Here is a 27,612-nt window from a genome sequence, read left to right on the forward strand (position 1 = left end):
TTCGCCGATGATAATCAAGTATTGAGCCATCTTGGTAATCTTTTTTTGCAGAGAAGGGGACCGCCAGTCCCGCTTGCACCCGGTTGCTTGGTGTGCTTAAGACGACGACTGATGAATGGTCCCGAAAAAGCCTAGTGCCTTTCTGGATCTTATCAGTTGAATCTACATTTCAAGCCGGCAGTAAATTTACGCTTAATCGTTTTTTTTTTTAAATAAAGATTCTGTAGATCTTGCAAGCGCCTGCCTGAATAATATTTATTTTTATTAGTTTGAAAGTTTGCTATTTCAATGGCACAAAAACGGTGACTACTTTCTTCATATTATTTAAAAGTACAATATTATATTCGAGAACTCGAATGAAACGAAATTCAAACGTTCCCAATAGCCATGTTTCAATCAAACATAGGTACGTTTAATATCGCTCCAGAACACTCCGCATTCAGCATTATGAAACCACTGCGAAGTATACTCTAAATGCGCCATTTTAATAAAAAAAATATATTATCAGTATAGTAAACGACATGTTCTGTAAAAACTTTCTGGTTTTTAAGACATTTTGTTTTTTATAAGCTCCGTCGTTCCTTATGTATATAGTTATTGAGATTATTTTTGTTAATTTATTTTTAAGTATCATATCCGACGACACGTTTCGTAACTACATTATATGCTTGTGACTAGCCAAAAACCTTCGTTTAAATATATTGTATGTAAAATTGTAAAAATTTCGAAATATTCAGCAGTTCTTGCGTGATATGCTTTAAAAAATAATAGCGATCTTTTTAGATAAAGATTATACTATATATATAAATAAAATATAAAATATTTCTTATTTTTTAAATTATTTATATAAAAATTATTAATACCAAGGCCTTAACTATAAATAAATAAGAACTGAAAATAGTTATTCTATAAATCATGACCGCGACGAATGGTGGCATTAATGCCAACATTTCGTCGTTAAATCTAATTTCGATCCTATTTGTATATTTGTTTGAAATTACTAGATCTCAACACAGTTTGACCAAGAATCATTGAGTTTGGTACCAATGTATATACGTATGTTTCTATAAAATTAACCAATAGTTACTGTTGCTCCGCTGCTCGGCTAAGGCCCCCTCTCCTTTTGAGGAGAAGAATTGGAGCTCTTTCTTCCACACTGATCCAATGCGCGTTGGTGGATACACGTGTGGAAAATTGTCATCCAACACGTGCAGGTTTTCTCATGATTTTTTCATTTATCGCTGAGCAAGAGATGGTCTATTAACATAAATAAAGTATATGAAAATTTAGAAGTGCTTGGCGAGCACTGGGCCATCCGGCTGTCTTTATTTATATGCAGCACTATTCCTCTTAACTACTTATATCCACTTTAATTTGAATTCCGATAACAGCTTCGTCGATGTCGATGTTCAAAGCGCCATTTTTCTCAACCAACGATATCACATCCATTTGGTATCAAATGTTGTTTATTTCGCCTTTGTCCTTTTTTGTTTGGAATATACTATAACATATATTTTCTTGATTATATATTTATATTTACATATATATTTTTAATTGGATATCCTAAAATAAAATTTTTCAGTTCATAAATGTTGTACACAAGGCAGGGACGAGCCAGTGGACGGCACGCGTAAATTTTAACTGGTGATTGCGTATTAACATTCAGACAAGCAGCGCTGCGTTTTCGAGCACTTTATTTATGTTTATAATCCACATGTTCTACGCTGTAAAACAACACCGTGATGGAAAGGCCGCGTGACCGTGGGCGGTGTCACGTTGCCCATTAAGGGAAAACTTGCGAGGTGAAGATATTGCCCACATATAATTTTGGTTTGTCCCCGCCACTATTTTGGGGAATGTTTTATGTGCATAAACCTACGACATGCGCGTCCTCCCACACTGAAGCGAGATGACGAAACTCTAAAACTTTTTCCGTGTGACAATTATGGACTGGCGAAATGGCCACCTGGTGGTCAGTGGTCGCTTTAAGAAATATTAATCATTCCCCACTACGTGTTGTCTACCCAGATGGGCTCACACTAAGCCGTACCACCAAGCAATCTAATTTAATTAAAGTCATAGTGCCCTAGACAGGAATCTACTCGTAATATTAATACAGTGTGCATTTCACGTAATTTCCGAAACTCAATTCGATAAATTCAGCCGGCGCGGCGGTGAAGCTAAGTTAGCGTTTAAATTAAATTGCATCCGGTTTGTTAAATTGACATTTTCTAGTTCGTGAATTTATTCCTAATTATTCGTATTTTTGCACAAAAAAATCTTAAAATAAAAATGAATTCTGGTTTATACAAATTTAGAGATTGAAACACTGATAATTTTTGAGGTTTCCAAAGTGATGTTGTAAATAGTTTTTGCGCTTCAAATAGTTTCGCAGTTGTACCTGTATATCTATATATTAAAGATAACCAGCAATAACTATTTTTTATCTTATATATTTTATAATAATGGCTTATTTTCGAAGCGATTTTAAGCAATACACCATTAATCCTTATGCAGTTATATACTATCCAATTATATATAAATCAAAAGCAAGTAATTTAAATGAATATTTTCGAAAATATTACAGGGAATATTTAAAACGCAGGGACATAGCGGTTTGTATTGTCTAACGACTGAAAAATTGTGAACGTTGTAAAACATTCTGTAGTATATTTATGTAATACAAAAGTAACGGACTTGTAAAAAAATAAAACAAAAAAAGACAAATAAAGGCACGAACGCAAACATATTTAGAGAAAGAAATTAATATTTAAAAAAAATATATATAATAGCTGCTGAATATGTATTGCACGGTTTATAAACTAACTAAATAGCTAAACGACCAGCTATCGTCTTCAGCTTCAAACAAGAAACATAACAAATAGTATTGTTATTACTAACAAAATTTAACAACTTAGATATTTTTACTTGGTGGTAGGGCTTTGTGCAAGTCCTTCTGGGTAGGTACCACCCACTCATCAGATATCCTACCGCCAAACAGCAGTACACAGTATTGTTGTGTTCCGGGTTGAAGGGTGAGTGAGCCAGTGTAACTACAAGCACAAGGGACGTAACATCTTAGTTCCCAAGGTTGGTGGCGCTTTGGTGATGTAAGTGGTTAATATTTCTTACAACGCCATTGTCTATGGGCAGTGGTGGCCACTTACCATCAGGAGACTGATTTGCTCGTCCACTTACCGATATCATAAAAAAAAAATTGTGTGCAACACAATCGCCATCTTTATTGTCTTAACGTAAAAACAATATTACTTCGGTGTTGTAAAGTCTTCTAAGTTAATTTTATCTCCATAATGAAAATTACTGTTATTTTATTACAGCTGGGCTATTCAGAACCCGCGGGCGACAAGCTATAAATATAAACTAGATGTTGACACAAATACAAGCTCTTTCAATGTTGTGAAATTTTATGAAATTCGTAATATACTCGAAGCTACACACAATGGTAGTGATTAAAATCAAGCATCTGCATAATAATTATTACGACATAGTTCCGTACTTGTGAATAACTTAACTTAAAATGACGCAGTAATACCGTGTTCTCAATTCCCGGTCATTTGCGGGAGAACTTAATTTTCCACTCGTTAGCTTCTTTTATTTTTATAAACATTCAAATAACAATATATACTTTAATTTTATTTTAAAATATAAATTCATTCAATATTAAATAACCGCCAAAAAATTTCCAATTTTATTGTAAATTTTGTAATAGATTCCACTAGTTTTAAATAACTTTCTTTTTAATCCACGTAAAATAAAGAGATAGAAATATCTCGAGAAATTATGTTTTCAAGATATTGCACTATATATATATAAACACAAATACACAAAACACTATTGAGTTTATACAAACTTATTGTTACACTAATCGTATATATAAAAATGAATGTTGGAGTATCAGTTTAAGACTCGAAGAGATTGTCATTGTTTGACCGAATACTATGAAAAGTGGCTTATCTCTAGGAGAAGATTTTATTGTATCCTCTTTGTTGTAATTCACCACTAGACGGCGCTGCAGTGCAACACATTCTATACTGGTTAAAGGATCACCAGGACAATTGGTATACATTTGAGCACGGAGAATATTTTAGCGGAAATCGCATCGGATAATTCACCAATAAAATTTAAAGAGTCATTGCGACAAATACATATGTAATTAATTACTTTTGGTCGGGTCATTAAAAAAAATATTGGTGTTGCTGTCGAAATATTCTCAGCAACAGCCAGTGACAGGACTGACACTCCAGTGCTACTAAAGCACATGACTTGCCTGCGCCTGAAGTCATTCCTGCCGTGTCGGGTTAGATATTCCACCGGATTATGAGCCAGCCCCCACAATAGTTCACTTATAATATGTACTACGGCTATGGCTAATCTCCTTTGAGAATGGCTATAATGGCCGAAATCGGTAAAATCATCACTATATTTGAGTACATTCAAATAGTCGTCGTCAAGTATATAACATATAAAGTTTAACTATAGTGAAAACATAGATGATTAGAGTAATTGTAAAATTATATATAAATAATGATTTCAATTCATCTTGACTACATCAAGTTTAATAGTCACTCGAATGGTTTGTCAGAAGACATGGAGTAAACATATTTTAACTTTCATTTGCTCCGAGAGGAGTCGGATAAAAATGAGTATGTATACAAATAGAACTAAGTGCTTTTTGGGCATTATTTTATGTTAAATGAAATAAATATACCTTTCTCTTTCTCTCGACGGTAGTCATGTGTGGTTGTTACTTTAAAAAGGCATGTTCGTTTCAATTTCAACGTACATTTTGTTCTCGTACCCTTTTTAGCTCTTCACGAACGCAACGGCAATGCAACGCTTTCAGTACGCTTTGAGATGCATTGTAACATCGGGTTGCATGACCTAGTATCAAAGATTGCAAGTTGAATGAAAATTGTACCCATCGTCTGTGCAACGGAGTTCATTGAAAAGATTCTTATGTTGATAAATATTTTTAATATTGATGTGATTAATATATTCTACTCTGATTGGTCGAAGCGACTCGAATCAATATTTAAACGACTATTAAATGTTTTATTCTTTATAACAGCTCAACGAACACAAAGCAGTACAAAATATATTTAAAATTTATATTCAATCCGCTCTGACACGCTCAGAGTGTAAGAGCGGATCAAATAAAAAAAAAACATACAATTGAATTCTAAATTTAAGGTTTTGAATCTAATTCAATAAATTATGGTGTTGATTTTGTTCATGGAGTTTTAGGTATTACAAAATCATTGTTTAATATCGATATGAATGAATCGACACATACAAAACTGATTAAAATTTACAATTTTAGTTTTTCGCAATGGCAACCAAGTCACAATCATTATTAACATTTTCAATCCAAAGAAAAACAGTCTTAACTCCTATACTACTAAATGACAGTCGGTAAAGAAATTAAATACTAATATAATTATAGTTTATAGAAATAAAATGGAATAATGTCGTATAAATAACTGTAAAACGTCACTTCCGCAAAGGCTTACTGCGATAAGAGGATTCTACCGTAAGCGGTCATGTCACTGCAGTAAGTAGTGAGCTAATTTTATATTCAACTGAGAATAAAACTTTATCGAGTTAAAGCCTTTATGACTATTGCAATAAGGGCTAGGTTCTAAGTATGAAACAATATGTCCAAGACTTTGAAGCTTATCCTTTCCCAGCCGGGCGACCACGATTGTACTCGTCCTAAAAACTGAATTTTCTGAATTACTATTGATAGTCTCTTTTGTGAAATTTTACTATACTTAATACTACAGTTCGTCCTACTGGTTAACGTTTATGATTCCTGTTTGGCTCGTAAAAAGTATAACTTAGTATGAAGTAAAAAGATTAAAATATTTTTAAAAAAAGTTCTTGAGATTAGATTTATTCAGCCATAAAAATAACTTTCTATAAATATATATTAAAGTAACTTATAAACTTCCCATTGCTGAGCTGAGGCCTCATCTCTCTTTTATGGAGAAGGATTTAAACGTTACTCTATCACACTGCTTCAATGCAGGTTGGATTACACCACATACAGGTTTCCTCTCGATGTTTGCTTTTATCGCTGAACACGAAACGAATTATAAAGCACGTAACAATTCCCCGGCGCATGTCCAGGTTTTAACTCGGAATCATCGGCTAAGATTTACGCCTTCTGCCTCGATAGTCACTCTTTCTAGAAAAATATATTACTACAATCAGAAACACAATGATCCTAATATATTTATAGAATCGAATGTAATATGTAAGTATTCTATATTAAATTCATGGAACAAAAATTTGCATGAAATGTTTAATAACATTCGTTCTTGGTAACGTTCAAACGTCTTAAAGCGGCTTTAATATGTGAAGAGTGTATATAGTATAATCTGACATATTTGGGTAATGCAAAAAAGTTATGTTACTATAAATACATAGGTTAAATGTTACTATATCCTATATACGTTATTAAGAATGACTATTTTAATGGATCGAGTGGATAAACTTTCACATTACAAAGCGAAGGTATCCATGAGGTTTTAATTATTTATCAAGGCACAGATTTAAGTAAAGGCAACAGCCAGCAAGTTAAGGCTTGGTCTTAGAGCTTTGTGCAAGCCCATCTGTGTAGGTACCACCCACTTATTAGCTATTCTACCGCCAAACAGCATTATTTAGTATTTTTGTGTTCCAGCTAAGTGAGCCAATCTAACTACACGTACAAGATAAAACTCTAAGAACTCAAGGTTGCTGGCGCATTGGCGATGCAATGGCGGTGACCATTTATCAGGTATCCCATTTGCCCGTCCGCTTACCTATATTATAAAAAAAAAATCATAATATATACATACTTGAGGAACTGAATGATGAATAAGCATTGAAGGTTGAATCATACTCAAACTCCTATCAACATTGAATTTTATTGGCAGTCGAGTTTGGACGAGTATATAATTATGTTGGTAATTAAAATATTGAAAAAATCTAAATAAAAAATAAGATTTGGTTCATCCCCCGATCTCGTAACATTACGTTTTATAATAAATACATAAATAAATAAGAAGATTCAAAGATTACTTTGAATGATTATAGTATTTTATTTCCAGAAATTCCATATTTCCGTTATTCAAATTGCATTTATGATTGCTAATTGTTTTCAAGCGTTTTCGAAGGTTCGTTTTAACAAATGAAAATCGGAAGTTACCGGTTAATATACATATATATATATATGTATTAAATTTACTGATAGAACTACGTACTAGATGAATCTATATTAGAATAAATATTAATATTCATTGTCTGCATCTCGTATGGTAAACCTACTTGCAACGTTGTGGAAATCTGAAGCGAAATTGCATTTAATGAAGCCTTCCTTCCTTGCGAGATATATTGCACTCTATGTACAATGAAGTTTTGCATTCGTTTTTAATATAACTTGTGTTCTGAATGAGCTTTATTTCGCATCTATGAAGTTAACTTAATAATATAACAATATTGTGTATTGAATGTAAATGTATTGAATTTATTAATATAATATAATTATTATAAAATCAAAACAATACGCAATGTATTGATACCTAGTAGTACAATTATTGTGTTTTTAACTAGTTTCTGCTCGCGGCTTCAAACGCTTTTTTTGTTTGAGTTGTTAGATACATTTTCCGGGATAAAAAGTAACCTTTGCTATCTGGAATAGCGAATCAAATGGCAAATTTATTTACAATCCGTTCAACCGTTTTGGTATGATAGATAAATTTAACATACATTTATTTGTATTACATTATACATTTATATGTATGTTGCATTTATCTTGTTACTCATCCATTAATGTATCCAAAGCTTCACATTTTTCTAATAATAAATAATAATCAATTCATTTTTATGATGCAATGTTTGAATCTATTATAATAATCAAATTATAATGGATACAACGTATTATAAAGAATTTTAATTCCCTATTGCTAATATGCTTCTAAGCGCAAGGCACTCAAACGCAAGTTATTTGTTCATACCTTTGTGGTAGGGCTCTGTGGAAGACCGCTTGGGTACATATTATTCACTTGTCGCAAATTCTACTGCCAGATTATAGTATTTAGTATTATTGTGTTCCGGTTTGAAGGGTGAGTGAACCAGCGTAATTACAGGCTACAAGGAGCATAACATTGTAATTATCGAGGTTAGTGGCCAATCTACTACTAAGCGTTCCAAAAAAAACCTTGTAAGTAATGCTTAATATTTTTTACAGTGCCTAAGTCTAAGGGTTATCAGTTACCATCAAGTGGTCTATGCCTATTTATTTATTTAAAAACTTTATTGACCAACAACAAAAGTTGGAACAAAAGGCGGACTTAATGCCTGAAGGCATTCTCTACCAGTCAACCTTTAGGCCAAACAGAAAGTCATGAAGGCGGTAACAATAAATTTTACAATAAATACAATAATAATAATAATGAAACAGAAACATAGATAAAATATTATATATATGCATGAGAATACACATTTATAATTAACAGAGACATAATAGAAATTTTAAAAACACAGCGTAGTGAGAGAAAGAAGGAGCAACTTAAGAGAGGTTTTTAATAAGATGATCCTGTAAAAGACGCTTGAACAATGCCTTAGTAGGAGCCTTTCTAATTTCTACCGAGAAATTAGAAAGCGTTAGTTAGGAAACCAGAGAAGTGACTGGGAAAAGAGAGAAGGAGAGAATCAATAGAGCGTAGCTGTCGATCGTGATTGTCAGAAAGAAATTTGAATTTATCCTTTAAGTAATCAGGGGAAAGAGGGTCAAAAAGAATAGAAAAAAGAGAACACAATCTATGGAGATATGTATTTAATATAACAAAATAAACACAGTAAGTTTAGGATAAATATTTTACATATTTATATTAACCATGCCTTAAAAATATTATAGCTATATGAATATGAATTCGAACGTTATACAACGTTTGAGTTTTTGTAAAAATTACGCATTTGAGTAGCGTGGTTTGGTGAATAAGCTTCCATCCTTTTTTTGTTTAAAAAAAAGACAAGGCCTTAGCCCAACAGTGGAACATTTACAGTCTGTAATATTTATTTCAATGTTTTAATATAGAAAATTAAATGAAATCCTCTTTACAATGTTTTATGATGTACATGACATGTTATAAACACTTAACCTCATAAATTGACACATTTTTGTCAGGTATTAAAATACTTAAAATATTAGCACGTAAAGCGTACAATGGCGGCGATATGAGGCGTTTTCTTTTGCAACGGTAGCAATATGCTGAGTGGTAGTTCCTATTGTCATTCGGGGAACGAGAGCCATTGTCGCTTTGGCGTCTTGCAAACGATGTACATACTTGTTACTTGCATTATTTTGCTCTTGCTAACCTACTTGCTGACTGACAACCTCTTTTTAATGTATTACACTCGAAATTGATTTCGAAATTATTTTTAGGTATTTATCAAGACAGACAAAATCAAGCGACTTACTTATAAACGTTTGATGGAATGTTCGAGAAAAGAGCCTACACATTTCCTAAAAACCGGGAATTCAGCTGTGTTACCCAGTGATGTAGATCTCCACAGGCGGGGATAGTTACATTCGATCAGGTGAGCCTCCTGCACATTTGCCACATATACCATAAAAAATAACTTTGTCTTAGGGGTGAGAGCATTCCATTTTATGGTAACAGCTCAGATTCTCAGATTCTCAGATTGCATAAGTAAGTGAGAAGAACTGAGTGAACACATTAAAGTGCGCAACCTGTAATGGTGAACCATTATAACTTGTACAACATTGTAATAACAACTGAATCGACTGCAGGCGAATGCTCAAAATTGAATCTAGAATTGTTGCATATTATTATATTCTGCTCGTCACTCAATGTGGCAGACTGGCAGAATGTAAAGTTTAGAGGATACACTTCCATTCACTCACGATTCACAAACGATGAATCCCCACGTTAAATTTGTATGACTCAATAAGACTAAATAATACTTTATATTAATTAAATATTATATTAATTATTGTTATCTGTATATTACGGACGAGCATCTGTCAATTTGTCTATTAAGCATTATATTTTAATCTGCTAACATGAACATTGATAGCTACTCGTAATGGCGGGAAAATTGATTCTTGGATATATATATTTTTAGCTGCGTATCGAATAAAACATTATTTAAAATTCTTATCAAATTATAAAAGAGAACTCATTTTTTTTTTATTTCTGAATTTACAAATTATTGTTAAATAATTAATAAGTTGTTAATACTCTATAATAACTTATCGTTTATTGGAATGGCGCTCCTTTGTGTATTAAAACACCTGAAATGTTCAAAATCGTATCTTACAATTCGATTACATTGCATTAACAGGTTCACGCTCGCGGGTATTTAATTAAAAACTGATTTATCTCTTTGATTTTTCAAAAGAAGAAGTGATCTTTTAGGAGAAACATTTTTTTTTAAATATACATGATATATAAATTTATAAGTAAGGCCGTAACCCGAGCTCATTACTTCCACAGCTCCTTAATATATCTTGTGGATAGTAAGATGACTTTTTTGTTTATCTATATAATCTATATAACTTATTTAAGTTTAAAATATTGTAATCGACTGCGTCGGTTAGAATGTGTATGTAGATACTCCTACCAGACGACCGACATCGAGTTAGTCGACCACGAACAGTTGTCACGTGCTCAAGTTATAATTTTAAAGATTTAGTTAATGTCAGAATTCCTTAACCTTCCTTGAACCCGCGAATATCGATCAACTTAATATTGACCTATGACCTTTAGCTCGAACGATTGGAACCTCTCCTCTCGTCCCGAAATCCAGTCTGTAGTTGTCTCGTTGCGGGTTATATTCAATGTAGGCGTCATTTCATAAGCTTATTAGGTACAATCTTTAATAAAAAATATAGCTTGGTCCTCATCTGCAAATTCTTAGCATATTCATTTGCATGTTCTCCCGCGTACCTACTTATTTTTGAATAATTATACTATATTATGTTATTTGTTACTTTATTAATTACAGAGGTCATAAATTGCTTTATATTATTGTATTGATTTGCTTTGCATCTCAATGTATGATTTTCGATCTGTTTTAGAAACATTTTGTTAAAAAATCACATCCTCTTATAATAACGTCATCCACGTACATCGTACTCCCGTTATCGGCGAGTGCGGCAAAGGTTAACGTCGGCGAGCCCGGTGGCGCACGCGGCCGCCCCCTGACCTTTAAAGCCTCCTCCCACGGGAGGTAATCCCTCCGCATTACCACGCGACATATCTCTGAAAGTGTTTCATAGCATCGTCGAGTGCGGATTAGCGTTTATTGCGAGCGCACCTGTCTAGGTAGGCAGGCGACGCGCACTACTGCAGGCCGGCTCGACGCCGCGGCACGACGACGCGCGACGGCGCTCCGCGGCGCGCATGCGCACTCGAGCCCACTAAAAAATGAATTCCCGTTTCCCGCACTGTGGGCCGCACGCTCGTCGTTGCCGCCGTGTGTCGCTATTTTCGCGGCGATATTCGGACCGCGCCCGGGCCGCGATTGTTTGCGGGGTGTGGTCTTGTGTTGCTGTGCTGTGCGAAAGCTGATGCGGTGAGTTGTGCGGAGAATGCACCCCGTGAGACCCGTAGGGCTCCGGCCGGTGCGTTCGGGCTGCTAGCGGCCGCGGCATGGCGCGCCGCGCCGCCCGCGCCCGCGCCTCCTCACTCGAACCATGAGCGACCTGCAGGCCACCTTCGAGTTCTCCGTGGAACTTTACAAGTTCTACAATGTCGATCTCTTTCAGAGAGGGTAAGTTCGACTTATTAATACTGCTAACCTGACACTAACAGCTGAACTACTTAGTTTTGCGTATGATAGATAATGATTGATAAGAATCTGATTTGATTTTTACCTTTCAAACAAGACTTCAGCTATATATTATTTTTAGAATGGAGTACCAATTAGAAAAGATTCTGATATTTCTTTTAATCATTTACTCGCATAAATATATAAAATTATAAAACATTCAATACTAATAGGTTTTTATAACATCATTTTATTTCTAACATTGCGTTTTAAATAGCAAGAAGGTTGCATACCTTATTATTTTTAAGAAATAAATATGTAAACTATTAAGTATTTCTACAACTTCGCTCTCGCTCTAAAATATTATCTTAGCACCTAAGAAAGTGACAATTAAAAGGCAGACCAAAGCTGTACATAAAATATCTATATGTATAGTCATAAAATCGTTTTGAAAATCTTATCGTCTTTTGTAAAATAATATCATAGATGACACTTGTGATGGATAAGTGACGTCAACCTAGTTAGAAGTTACATAATGAAGTACGAGCACCGTAATAAATACAATACAATCCTGACATACCTGAAGATTTCCAAAGGAAGATAATGAGACCAAGATTTCATTGAAATATGTATAATTACCAACCTATTCAAATTCAGGTCTGTATTTTAAGCATAACTTAATATTGCAAACATTAAAAATTAATACATAAAACGGCTTTAAAAGCTGTCACTCATAATTGCCATAAACAAAATTTATACCAATCAATAAAAAAAAAAACATATACCAAAAAAGAAACAAAATATTCTTAATTCAAATTAGTGTACTTTTATATCATGTCATTTAATTTAGGATTTATATTATTTTAAAGCTACCGGTTCGGACTCGATTACTGGCCACAGATTATGATTGAGTTACTCTTAATTTTTATTGAATGCTATAAATTTACTATTATTTTAATTACAAATTTATATAATTTTAAGACCGTTCATGTGAATTATTATCAATTCAAATTTCTTAGAACAAATTCCAATAAAAAATCATGCAATGCGTAAGAAAAGTAATCATTTTTTTTTATATTAAATGATACCTTTAATGTATTCAATAAAAATAATATAATTATATTTATGATAAGGGTAAGTATGTCTAACGCCAGGTGCCATGGCACATCCGATAAAAAAAATTAGTAGAGATTAGAATATAAAATAATTAATTATAATTATATTAATTTTGGTTTTCAAATGTGTCAACATTTTTGAAGACAGTAAACATTTTAATTTAAATTTCTTTAATATAATATATATCTATATATAATTGCTACATATAAGAACTAAGTACTAATGTGTAGGCTGTATACATAACAAAAGTCAAATATGAAAAAACTTTATCTCAAGAATAGTCCTAGTATTAACTTTTAACTACTTTTGCTTCGTTGCACTGTTCTCAACAGTTATGACGTCAACTGCCACAACTAGTTAAGATCTACCCGCAGGGGATCGTTCAACTTGTAGTATATTAGTTTTAACGAGATTTCGTTTATATTTTTAGCAAACTTATTAATATTTTTTTAATAGTTGCCAGTAACAAACTGTTCTTAAGATATTTTTAAATTCATAAATTTCATTAAATAATATATATTTGTGTATCAATAAAATACAAGCTATTCTTAATGCGACACATGGATAATCAGTCGTATTACTTCAATATTTGTTAAAAACAATAACGTTTATAATTACATTGTTATAAATATTATAATAAGTATGAAATAGATTTTTTTTTTTAATGATACCATTAATCATGATGACCGAAGCATAATATATTGCTGGTCCAAAACCGTCTAAGTGTTGGGTGGAAAAATGCTTATGTAGGTTTATATGACATAAATTTTGACTCAAATACATGCGGATATCCATTGGTAATTAAGTTATTGTCGCCATATGGCTTCATTTGTTAAAAGATATACGTACAAGTAGCCGCGAATAGATAACAATTTTAAATTTCGTTAAGTTATTTTGGCCCTTTTCAACATGACTTCCAAGAATTCTTATCCCATACTAACTTGCCGCCCCAGCTTCGCACGGATACAAATTATTGGTATATTAATAAATATAACGATATAATATAAATATAACATCACATAGCACTCAGGAATAATATAACTTTCTACCAGTGGTAAAAAAATAGGAATGGGTTATTGGTTACGGAGATTATGTAGGGTCATACAAAAAAACAAATTTTACTTTTTCTGATATTAGTATAGTCTAGCGACGTTGACGATTTTTTTTTTTTGATGCCCTTATTTATATTTTCAATATATTCAACTGTTTTCATGTCCGACTAGGAAAGCGTCGCAGTTTAAGTTTACATATAAAGCGGACCTAATAAAAAAAATTAAATATATAATTATTAGAATCCAGGAATTGGAAGCTCGATGTGAATGTAAGATTTTAATTAAATAAGACAAGGTATAAGAAAACTACTACTGAAAATTCTTATTATAATTTTCCAACTTTGTTTACGTTGACATGAACATCATCGTTTATAGAAATTGAATTACAGCCATGATTTGAGTGGATTTTTCTACGGTTATAAATAATTCATGGCAGTGAGCAGGGCTGCCGATGCCAGTTGACAAGCCTTCGGGCACCATTTTATTACGCTATGTTAAGAATATTACAAAAGGATCGGTCACAATAATGTATTGTTTTATTCTTTCGATACATAAATAATTAAATATATACTTATGACATAACATCGCGTAAAGACAAATTTAAACTAACAAAATATGCCTACATACAGGTATAAACTCTTAGCATTTACACGCATGACATCTTTGTAAATTTCATTTTGGCTATATCTATACAGTCATTATAAATTAAGTTTGTTTGTTTGTATTTTTTTTTTTTGTTTCAACGCAATAATCTTAGTTTTTATGTGAAAGTTTATAAAGTATATATCACGCTACGACCACGGTGACAGGAACGTCTGACGCGAGCGAAACCGCGCGGAGTAGCTTGTAATATATAAAGGTACAACGTGAAAAAGAAGGTAGAGTTTTGTGCAAGTCGTCTAGGTAGGTACCTCATCATATATAATAATATATTTTATTGCTGGTTGGCAGTAGACCGCAGGTTTAATATCGTTGTTTAGAGGCCCAAGGGTCATGACATCTGAGCTCTCAAGGTTGGTGGCTCGTTAGGGATGTAAGGAATGGTTAATATTTCTTACAGCGCTAATGTCTATGGGTGGTGGTGACCACATACCAGCAGGTGGCCTAATTGCTAATCTTTATAATAAATAATCCAAGTTGTCTTTACGTGCTGAAATAAGGCTCTAACGTTCGATTAGAAAAATCATGTTAGCATTAGATATCGTTTTGCCTTTATTGAACACTACTTGTCGCCCGTGGCTTCGCTCACGTTTCAGGGGTTGGTTATCATGTGTAAGACAATAAAATATGTTCTTCCTTGGAGTTCAATTTGTAAGGATGCTCTTTCTTGGAGTTCAAGTTTTTGCTTCAAACCAAATTTCATCAAATTCAGATCATTAGTTCGGTAGTGAAATGGTGACAGACAGACAGACAGAGTTACTTTCACATTTATATTTAATATAGATTTATCACGACTAGGTCTAGAAGAAGTAACGTTTAACGCGGGTTTCCGCGCGGAACAGCTAGTTATTTCGTAAATCTAGAGATTTTATATGTTTGGACGTGATACTGCATAAGGACAATAGTTCAATAGTTCGATTAGTCACAAAACTTTTTTCATTATATAGCCTACTAGCTGTGAAAAACAACCATCACCGGTTGTAGCCCCAAAAGGGGTGTGATTTCTAAAGATACATTATTAGTACACCTCCACACCATTTAGAGAGCATACATTTTAAATTTCAAGTCTCTTACTTAAAAAAAATAGGACTATAATACAAACTCCCATTTTACCCCTTTAGGTGTGGAGTTTCGTAACATCCGTTCTTAGCGGATGTGGCTCATAAGGAACCTACCTACCAAAAGTCAAGTTTGTAGGTGTTATAGTTTCTGAGATTTCCTGATTAATCAGTGAGTGCTATTTCGCTTTAATATATATAGATAATATAATATAGATTTAATGAGGAAATTTACAAGCCATATAGCTTCATATTGCGAGCTCGAAAAGCGGAGCGATAACGATAAAATTCAACTAATATGGCGAATTGCATCGAGCACGCAAATATAACGCGACTGAAAATGCATAGAGTAATTATTATAACATGCATTATATATGCAATAATAAAGAGAAATGATGAATTTCCCGTTGGTTGGCAGTAGAGTCCACATTCCAAACTAATAGGTGGCATTACGTTAATTCGTGATAGGTTCCAAGTTGACATGCTTGATTCATTAGGGTTTGTGAAAGCTTGAATGAGCTACACAGAGCCAAGTGAGCTTTAATAAAGATTTCAAGGTATTCGTTTGAAGATTCGTTGTGTTTTATAAAATTAGTTGTCGCCCGCGTCTTCGTTTGCATTTAAGGTTGTTCTATGTCATAAAAGGGCAACTGACAAACAGACAGAGTTACATATAATTTTATTAGTAGTAAATAGTTTTATTTCTGAAGCGAGTTGGTATATGCTTCTCTCGCTGATAAAAAACGCATTACGCATTCCCGTACAAAATTGGGGAGGGGGATATTTGGGACTCGCCCTAGTACACCGAAATACCCACTAAAAATCAGCGGAAGCCTCTCAGGCTCTTCGGCAGTTCAGAGAACCTTCCTATAATTTTTAGTCAATATCAAACATCCTACAGTTTTTAAGCTGATATGTAAAACATAACTCTCTTGCTCTGTGGACTCATTCTGTACGTTCTTACTTCATTTTACAAAACGTTTCAGAACTTCATATTTATCTAAATATTGTACACAATATTAAAATATTATCCCAAATAAATTAAAATATACGTAAGAATTGCAAGAAGGCTTGCAAACAAGCACGAGTAAATCAACCAGCTGTTAAGTGATAACTACCGCTACAGGCACAATAAATTGACAACATAAAGAGTATTATGAATTATCTATCGCTGTCAATGCGCCGTCAAATCATGGGACAAAGATGATATTTCCTTACGCCTGCAATTATTTGGCTCATTCGCTTTAAAACGAAACATTTAGTGGTAGAATATAATCTCAACCAAGTTGAGACCCAACCCAAACGAGCTTGCTCAAAACCTACAAATCCCGTAAAGCTCTTGACGAAATTGTAATCATAAAGGAGTGACTGAGTCAAATTTTATTATTATTATTAATTTGAGGCAGATTGATTAATGTGGAGGCTAGGCTGAACTCTATCGCTTCTCATGGTATAATAATATACGTATATAAAATTAAAAATACGTATATTAGGCAAACATTATAATTCAATAAGATTTTCAGCTATATGCAAATTAAAGATTTCGATCGTAATGTTTACTGAAAAAAAAAGTAATAAAAATATTAGAATCGGTGCGACGAAGCGAAGACAAGAATCTGTGGCGATATATTTACTTTAGAAAAAAAAAAACAATTAAATAAAAACCAGTGCTAATAATTTCACCTTCGAAAAATTTCACTGCAAACTCATATCCTAGCTAGTTTATTTAAAATACATTTGTTTCGAGCAGTCTGTTAGTATTAGTTATTAACTTGTTCACAAGTAAAATCATAATTCCGTTTCGGATTTGTATACTATTAAAGAGTCCAATATGCACAGTGGTTAAAACACGGGAATTAGCCAAAAACACAAATCCAAAACCCGGCGAACACCCAATCACTAAGTAAATTATAAGATCACTTGTTTTTTTAAATAATTACTTACACTAATATTTGTAATACATAAATATATTTTTTCTTTATTAGTTATCAATGCGAGTAGCATTCAATTTTGATGCGCTATTTTGTCTTATAATTGATCTTTCGCTCGGCGATGAAAAAACACATCATGATCACACATGTATCGGATGATAATCTTCCATATATGCACAAACCCGCATTGGAGCACTGCTGTGTACTAAACTCAAAGCCTTCTCCTTAAACGGAAAAGAGGCCAATACTGGCCTATTGATACCGTTGTACGCCGTTACTTGACTTTTACAATCTTAAGTTCATCTATAATCTATAATAATATTATAAATTCGAAAGTAACTGTCTATCTGTCTACAACCCGTTTCGTCGTAAAACGAAACTAATGAATCGAATTTGATAAAATTTTATATGAAGCAATTTGAGCTAGGGGCTCAAGCTTGTTTGAAAGGACAAGAGCTACTATTTTAATGCCTAGCACTTGACCACCGACGCTATAAGCGTAAGGGAAGCCGCAGGCGACAACTAATTCTCCATAAAAAAAAAATCTTGGGCCCCGTTTACACACTTGGAATATCCATACACGTTAAGGAATTGTGCACATACGCCTGAAAGTATCACCTTATCATCAGTATTTCCGCCGTAATATCTTTGTGTTGTCGTTATAGCTTGGTAGGTGAGTCAGCTAGAGTCATTAGCAGCACAAAAGATATCACTTAATATTTTATATCCCATGATTAGCATCACGTGAAAAGCATATATGTGTACGTTATACCTACAAACTTTTTGAAACACATTTTTTAAAGATTGTTTGTAGATTATATATATTAGGTCTATAAGCTTCCTCTACATACTTCTTCAATCTTAAGGAGACTAAACAAATACGCAGGGCATATTATAGCCTCCGTAATCCCGCACTCTTATAATCAAAGAAGGAAAAGAGTTCAGTCGCGAGAACGAGGTATGAAACCTTATTAATATTATAAAAGCGAAAGTGAGTTTGTTTATCTGTTTGCTATTAAGTCTTAAATACTCAACCGATTATCATGGAAATTTGCATATCTTGCACATGCTGTCATGTAGGGGAACATAGTTTTTCAAATATAAAATACATATATTTGATGGTAGTGATATCAAAGGTATTGATTAATTCATGGCGATGATGGCGCCGGTTATGGTAGTCACGATGAGTTCCTATTCTATTTCGACCCCAACGACTATTCTCAAGAGAGACAAGCCAACTGCGCAGAACGTATTATTCATAACATCGTGCAAATTTATTTGCAAATACAAGTGGATTTCTGTTTCTTTATAATCATAAATTGTATGACTATCACCTTACAAGCTCCGATCTCGAATTCAGGACCTCGGGATTTGTAGTCCCAAAAGCTTGTCAGTTTATCAACGAGGAAGAACTCAAGATAATACAGAGGAATGATATGATGCAACATTTTAAGCAAAGTTTCGCAGTTGACTACAGTCAAGGAGTTCACAGTTAATAACTTTAACGAAATAGTACTTAGTCATTTCAAACCCTTACAATATTCATGTGTGAGTTTTTCATTGTCACGCTATCACGCAAAACCTACGGCATGAATTAGTCACACGAAATATCATAAAAAAATCAACACGTCAAAATTAACAAACTATGTTTTAAGCACCAAATAATTAATAATAACAAAAAAAATGTAGACTCAGTCATGTGATATTTGATACTTTGAAACGAATTCCAACTATTTTATTTAGTTCCACTTATGTTACAACTTTTTCATTTATAACTGAAGCTTAATTTATAGTAACCGTTTGTAAATGCTACTACTCTACTAAGACTCTCATTAAGTGGAGAAAATTGGTGACACATGGTGGCACATAGTTTTATTAAATATTTTCGTTCACTTCCGAGCACGAGATCCATAACTATGAACACAAATTAAATAAACGATTCTAAATTATTAAGAATAAATAGAGTACACAATTGTTATAATAACATTTGTTTAGTGCTTTTTGGTTACTGAAATTTTTTATATAATTTTAAAGACATTTAACACTATATAAGATTTTAAATTAACATGGTTATTTTTATTACTATCAGTATTTAAAACGGGAAATTTATCATGTTTTTTATTTTTATTTTGTGGAGACTGGTGAAGTCTCTGGTTACTCTCGTGAACAAGACATTCGTAGATAATGTCGAAATATCGAGCTCCACCAAATAAAAATAAAAAACATGGTAAATATCCCGTTTTAAATACTGTTAGTAATTTAACACTAATTTCTTTATTAAATAACATTGTTTTTGTAAATCTTACATAACATAACATAAGCAGCCCGTAAATGTCCCACTGCTGGGATAAAGGCCTCCTCTCCCTTTGAGGAGAAGGTTTGGAGCATATTCCACCACGCTGCTCCAATGCGGGTTGGCGGAATACACATGTGGCTGAATTTCGTTGAAATTAGACACATGCAGGTTTCCTCACGATGTTTTCCTTCACCGCCGAGCACAAGATGTATTATAAACACAAATTAAGCACATGAAATTTCAGTGGTGCCTGCCTGGGTTTGAACCCGAAATCATCGGTTAAGATGCACGCGTTCTAACCACTGGGCCATCTCGGCTCTTGTAAATCTTAATAACTTTTATTTCTGTTTCCGTGGGCTACTTCTATTAAGATATTCGTGTTTTAGCCACTTAGCCAACTCTGTCTCCCAAATTTAATTTTGATATAAATTATTTTCAGTTTCGAAGTTCTCTTTATAAAATCGAAACATATTTCAATGGGCGCTAGTCGCTAATTCACTTTCAGCCCCTGATTTCCGCTGTTTACTTGATTAGACTTGTAGCTCCTAATTGGTTACACCCATCTATTGATTCCCCCAACCCCGACATTATAGGTTACGTTCCAGGTTGCAGGCTACACCTAGTCTATTAATTGTTATTTATATAATCTTTATTATCATATAAATATGTTGTATAACTTTATTATGCTGCTATGAATGTTGCAGAGATATATAAATAAGCTTTATTTCTTATTATTTAATGTCATGTGTTTTTAAAATATATTGTAAAAATAGTATCATATCATAATTTATGTTTTTAAGTGTAAATAATTTTTAACATTACTAGTTAGTAGAAACTGTCTCGTTGCTTTAATGGCTTATCTGTTCAACCGTAGATCACGAGAATTATTGGATTTTTCTGTAAAGAAATTCTTGTAACATCTCAGAGATAGCTATACATTGCCCTGTCTCGGCTATTATGTAAAGTCATTGGTCAGACGCTTGATCTCTGTTCTATAAAATATTATATTTAAGAAACAGAAAAAGAACGTATTTTTGCGAAACAAGCCTACACTATATAGGCGAAATCCTGTTTTCCAAAATGCAAATATTCACTGCTATATGATAAATAGATCTTTATAATTATTTTTTTGAAATTATTTCTCCATTTCTAACAACCAATTATTATTATTATTATTATTTTATTTTTTTTATTCAGGCTTTTATTTGTGCCAAGAGGATTTGTCACAGATTATTTCGCCAATGTCACGTGCGATGTAGAAGATACGATGGATATTGAATGGTAATTTTATTTAAATATCCACTGTGACGCCCCTTTGAATGTAGATATTATTGTAACATTTCATAAAAAAGAAGAAGGATCTTTGTCACTTTCGATCACTATCGCTATCGCTAATCGCTACTCGCGTGCGATTATTTCGATAAAAGTCGAATATAAATACATTTTTATATTCGAATGAACGAATATAAAATAAGCAGTTATTAAACGTCTGTAAAATGTAAAGTGGGTTTTGTAGTTCAGTTTGTCGGGTGGTATCGACCTTGTCTGTCAAAAGACACTCATTATACAGAAATAAATTCATACAAAAAGAAATTATTTTCGGAATCGATGTTCATTGTTCATATTTAAATAGTTTTACCTCGACTTTACAACAGACGCCGACTGTAAAAACAACTGATCTATTTATATAGCAATCATTAAACAACGTAAATAAAAATATAAAGTTTTATATTTTTAATAAGGGTAATCGAGAAAATTATTTTAAGTATGTTGTACCTATGTTACAGTGGCGTGCATTTGGAGAGGCCTATGTCCAGCAGTGGACGAATGCGGCCTGATGTGTGTGTGTGTGTGTGTACCTATGTTCTTTGTAAAACTTTATTTAATTTAGCAACTAGTAGTAGTTACTATATCATTGTCTTTTATATTAAATATAGTAACTAAGGAGGCCTTTCTAGGCATGCTGCTCAATTAAGATTGAACTTCGCCAGTGTTACCCGTAAAAGAAATGTAGTTCGTGATGTTATAATTTATACACGAAAGTATTAGTGTTTTATGCGACATTATAAGGAAGCAAAATATTATATAACCGTAATGTATGAGACTTACGAAGTTAATTCTCACAGTAACAGAATAGGTCTGCTGAAAACGCTCCATTGACATAATTCAAATTAGAATTAGAATAATTCAAAATGATAACCATACTTCCTTGTTACAAAATTAAGAAATAACACATTACATTTAATTATTTCCTACCTAATTAGTTAATTTGCGAAGTGAGGCGAAAACAGAATGTTTTCGCACAGTTTGCAGCGAGGGGCTATTAGTGAAATGGTTCCATGGACGATGGGTGAGTCACTTTGAACGTGGGGACCGGAAACAGGGACTAGATTGGGCTGTTTGACATGGGGTAAACATGGGCTGTGTAAATTGACCCTTGTATTCGATATGAATTCTCTTTTAATATACACGTGACAAATGCCCCTTTTAAATCGTCAGGTTGCCAGTTATATGAAATATAATTCAAATGAATAAAAGTTTTATCAAGAACACTTTTTAGACTTTTCTATTTACGTAATATCATTTTTCTTCTATGAAATTATGTCCAAAACGTTCGATGATGATATTGAAATATTTTGTCTTTTTTGGATTTATTATCTACTTTTTAGTTATCTGTCTGTCTGTGGTGTGATGGAGTAGTGAATAGAATCATCGTAACTACATACATACTGTTTTGGTGATGAAAAACATTGTGAGGTAACCAAACAAAACAAAACAAATTGTCAAGTCTCAACCCTTAAGAGGAAAAACTACTTTGCCCAGCCGTGGAATATGTACGAGCTTTTACTTAACAGTGCAATGATGAAAGCATGAAAAAGTTTGACACTAATATAACATTTATATTAAAATTTTTGATTGAATTTTGTATAAAATTGAACGATAATATTTTCAATATTATAAATCTGGGAAACTCTTCCGCAATATAAATCTCACTTCAATTTACGCGAATTCAATTTACACGGTGGTTCCGTGCATCTAACCTTAATAAATTTAATTTATCAAGCAAAATTGTCAGCGGCACCTGAAATCAAAAATATTATATTATAATCTTATAAGTACAATACTTAAGTAAGATAGGTTCTATTTTTAATTATCAAATAATAATCCAGAAACAAAATAGCGTCGAAATAAAATTGGAATTTTGATGCTGACTGTGACTGGTAATAAAAAATTACAAGCTGAGAAAAATATCATAAGACTAAAAATCTAAAATTTACACCAAAATGTTCCTGCGGAGATAAAATAACGAAATATATTTTTTAATATTTTTATTTTAAATATTCCTTCTGGAATTTTGAAATGAGAAAGACAGAACTTAAATAAAAATAGTTCTATTTAAGCTTTTATTTAATAGATATCTAATCTATATTCTGTACGAAAGCGAAAAATAATTCGTTTTTTTCTCCGACATGGTAACGTTTTTGAAAACAGGAATAAGTATGAATTTTGTTACCATTACCATACCATATAGTATTACCATAATGCTTTCAGAATTTTTAAATTTAGATATATATACGTTACAAAACAAAGAATTTTCTTAAACATATTCAAGTTTGATCCAAAATATAAGTAGGTACCTGCGATGCACTTTCTATACTTCGATGGAAATAAAGAAGATAAATAAACCATAGATTTACATATCGATATACGAATCCACTTGTCTTTACTCCAGTGAATGGAATTGGCATAAATAAGCATATGTGACCTTAACATAAAATACCGTATATTTTAACAATAATATAGTTATTAAAAAAACTAATCCACACTTTTTTTAACTTTACAAATTTATATGTAATGGTGTTGTCATTTAATTTTAATTGTATGTTTAAGTAATCTTAATCGGTTGTCATTAGAACATTTTTTGTGATAAAAAAAGTTAAATGAACGATCCGCACTTTACTGCGACTCATTTTAATCTACCAAAAAAATTTTAAGATTTTTATTCCTATAAAAACAACACAACGAACGAAAAAGGTACTGAAACTGTGTAATCTTTTCCTAATTAATTTATATATAGATTATTAACGCGATATTCGCTGAATACTGGCACCATAGGCGTATTAAAGTGTAATAATGCTTGAATCATTATACAGGTCGAGACGAGATGTACTCACGAGAGCCATTTTTTAATCAGATCATCAAGCCTTGATAGTTTAGTTGCAGGGTTCTAGATAACAACTGCCAAGATTATAAACACGTTCTAGTTCCATTGACTTATTACGTGCTAACCGTTAGCATAAATTAAAATTTAATAAAATAATTTTAATAAAAGTTTGTTCATAAACAAAACTTTATTACGTCTCCACAAAATCTTGACAAATAATCTTTTAATTTGTGTTGTCACCAGTACCAAGTGTACAAAATTTCAGCTCAACCAGTAGAATAGAAGTAATTTAAATTATTGCAAGAATTGACCCACGAATACGAACGTTATTACGTTTTTAGTTGAATTAAATCTTGTATCAGATAATGTGATAAAGCTTGTTTATATTCAACAACTAGGCATGATCTGCTGATGTTTAGTAAAAATATAAAATAACGCAACAATTTATAAAAATAAAATGTAAAAAAAAGGCACGGGCAACTGTGAGCCCGTGGATGTTGTATATTAAATAAAAAAAAAAAAACTAGGCAAAGGGCTTCCTCTTCAGGAGAACACTTTAAGTGGTATTTTTTTTACTGTTGCCCCCCGGTGTTGCAGAAATCATGGGCGGTGGTAGTCTATCCACCAAGTGAGCCACGACAAACCACGACATAAATTATTATATGAATAAGTTATGTTTCCAAACACAGAATCAAAATTGTACTAACTCAATAAAAATATTATATAATTACTCTACTTTACTATATATTTTAATAAGTTTTTTTTGGCACTGGTGGCGCACTGGCAAATGGAACATCTGTTGGTAAATGGTCAACACTACCCATTGATATCGTGCCGTTTAAAATATAATTATTCTTACATTGCTAATGCGCCACCAACCTCCTATGTAATTACGCTGGTTCAGTTACCCTTCAAACTGAAACACAAAATATTAACTATTACTGCTTGGCGGAGAATATATGATGAATGGGTGGAGGTGGTGGATGAACAGGCTTGCACAAAGTCGTACCACCAATTTATTAAGATTTCAAACAATTTACTAAAGTAAATTTATAGTATAAATAATATAAATTAGCGTCAACCACTGGTTACTAAAATAGTTACTTAGTAGTTAGTACTTAGCTCTTATAAATTACTACAGAACATTGTAGAGTATGGTAATAAAGTAAAAGTTAAAGAAAAAACCCAACGGCAATAGTAAAATTAAGGCATGACATTGACTGTACACGTAACATTAATGAAACGTTTTACTTCAGATTTTAATACGACCTTATATTTTTAAATAAATCATAAATTGTAAGTATATAATGTTGTTAAGGCATAGTGTGCTTATTATTTTTAAACAAACTTGTAATCATCTATTAAATTATACTTAAAATTAATCATATGAAACATCTTGATTGTAGCATTTAATTTGTAAACTCAAATATGACTTTGATTTACTTTTATAGAACGCAATGAGATTCGAATTTAGAAAATATAATGACGTGTATAAGTCACATAAAGTTTGATGATTTATTTGTAGGTATTTCCACAATATTTATAGTGCAATGAGAACTCAGTGTTAACAATGCTATTTCGTGTTTCCTCAAAATGTAATTCTTGAAAGGTTTGTTTCGAGTGTAGTAGAGTACATGTGCTATCGACAAATATCGCTATTGTTTCGGAACCGAGACTTACTGTATTACATAATCATATAACACAGAGAAGCCAGAAAGTTTATCATTTATTTGGAATTAAAGTTGCTACATTCAAAGTAATAAAACTTTTAACTTTATATAAATACAAAATATTAAATATAGATTATAAATATTGAAATGACTAATATGGTAAATTTTATGCCGTTATCACAAAGTAGGCAAATTGTTTCGTTTGCCTAATTTCGGATAGACAAGAGTTTGTCACTATACAGCCTTGTATATTTTTTTTTCAATTTAATTAAATCTTATCTAATAAACTATCTTCGTAAAAAAGTACACACAAGTAACCCATATCGTTCGTTTCATTTAGTTATTAACAAATTTCTACGTATTATATCATTATATTAAAGATTAATATTTAGAGTACATTTTTGTAATCTATTATCCTCAAGACTGGTTGTGAAAATAAAAAAAATATATTTAATAATCATTATTGTTTAATCTTTGGGTACATTAAAACATGTACAATACACAAATTGAGTACATTTCAATATTTGCTAAAATAAGAGGGGAATGAAACGTATATTATTGTAGATACACCTAATAGTAAAAGAAAATGGTTGTATTTCGAACCCACGAAATACAAGAATGACAAAAATTACAAACAACATTTATTTAAAAATTGCATTACTGAACGGTGCCTTTCTTAATTTATACTCTTTCAATAGAAAATATATCACATATAATTTACATTAAGTATAATATTTAAGTTATACAAATATATATATGTATATGCAGACATTGTATAAAATGTAGGATAAATATAGAGCAGATTCGAACGAAATCGACTTAGTGAAATAATCCGTAGCAAAACTACGAACGTAAATATATGATTTACACATCAGCCAACTGTTTAGCTACTGGCAGGTGCCAACGAACGCTGGCTCACTGAACTTTATATATTAGGCTGGCAACGTATTCGCAATACTTGTCGACGTACGCTTTCAAATATTTAGTTTAGATGCAAAGATAAACGACCTCTGATTTGTTACGAATCATCTGTTAGCAAAAAACAATAGTGAACTATTAATATTATAGATTATTACTTTAAAATGAATTGTGATTATTTTCTTAATGAATAATAAATAATGTTTTTGTTTTTCTCCCTCCGCTCTAATCATCCGTTTGTGATAAAACCTTGGAGAGATGTTTTTCGTAGAACCGCGTAATTGCTTATCCTTCACTTTAGACGTTTTGTATAGACTCCTATTCTACCAATGTGGAACCGGGACGGATAGCTAATCTTTTATATAAATGACAGATAAATGCGAAATGATTTATAGGTTATTAATGAGTTTCAGATTTACGATGGATACAATTTTGTGAGATAAATAGATAATACAAGAGATATTGTAATACAAAAAACATTTTTGATCACATCAATTGTACATTAATTCATAATCATCAATAATTCAATATTGTTTGCGTAAATTAACAATTAATAATTTCATGATGATAAAAAATATAATATAATAAGATTATAAATAGACCTAAAAGCTGCTTTTTGCAGTATGAAAATTGTTTCAACATCCGCAGCGTTACCCCAAAAGTATACTAATCAAGCAGTATCAACATCAGTTAGTTGTCTGACTTTTCTGACCGCGAATGCGCGGAGCTAAGTCTCCCTGTCAGGAACGATATATTATGAGGATTCGACTGAAGTTTTAAATCTTAAGTGATTCCTAGAAATACTGTAGCGTTTGTATTGTTTAAAATTCATTGTAATATGATCGCTACAGGCACATATTTGTCGCACACAACGAAAGTCAAGACTAGCATTCTACTATTGAAAGAACTTTATTATGTATCTGTCGTTGCCACCAAAACGACTA

At 32.3% G+C, this 27,612-nt stretch overlaps 1 protein-coding gene across 2 annotated transcripts in view; it reads left to right on the forward strand.

Moving 5' to 3' along the window:
• Positions 1 to 11,488: 11,488 nt before the first annotated feature.
• LOC125069561 overlaps positions 11,489 to 27,612 on the forward strand; it is a 32,224-nt gene continuing 16,100 nt past the window's right edge. For both annotated transcript variants that reach the window (XM_047679082.1, XM_047679083.1), the window contains exon 1: positions 11,489 to 11,805. In XM_047679082.1, the coding sequence (XP_047535038.1) occupies positions 11,729 to 11,805 (77 nt within the window). In that variant the 5' untranslated portion in view covers positions 11,489 to 11,728. The remainder of the gene's footprint in view (positions 11,806 to 27,612) is intronic.

This window comes from Vanessa atalanta, chromosome 15 (assembly GCF_905147765.1).
Source record: "Vanessa atalanta chromosome 15, ilVanAtal1.2, whole genome shotgun sequence".
NCBI classification, from domain to species: Eukaryota; Metazoa; Arthropoda; class Insecta; order Lepidoptera; family Nymphalidae; genus Vanessa; species Vanessa atalanta.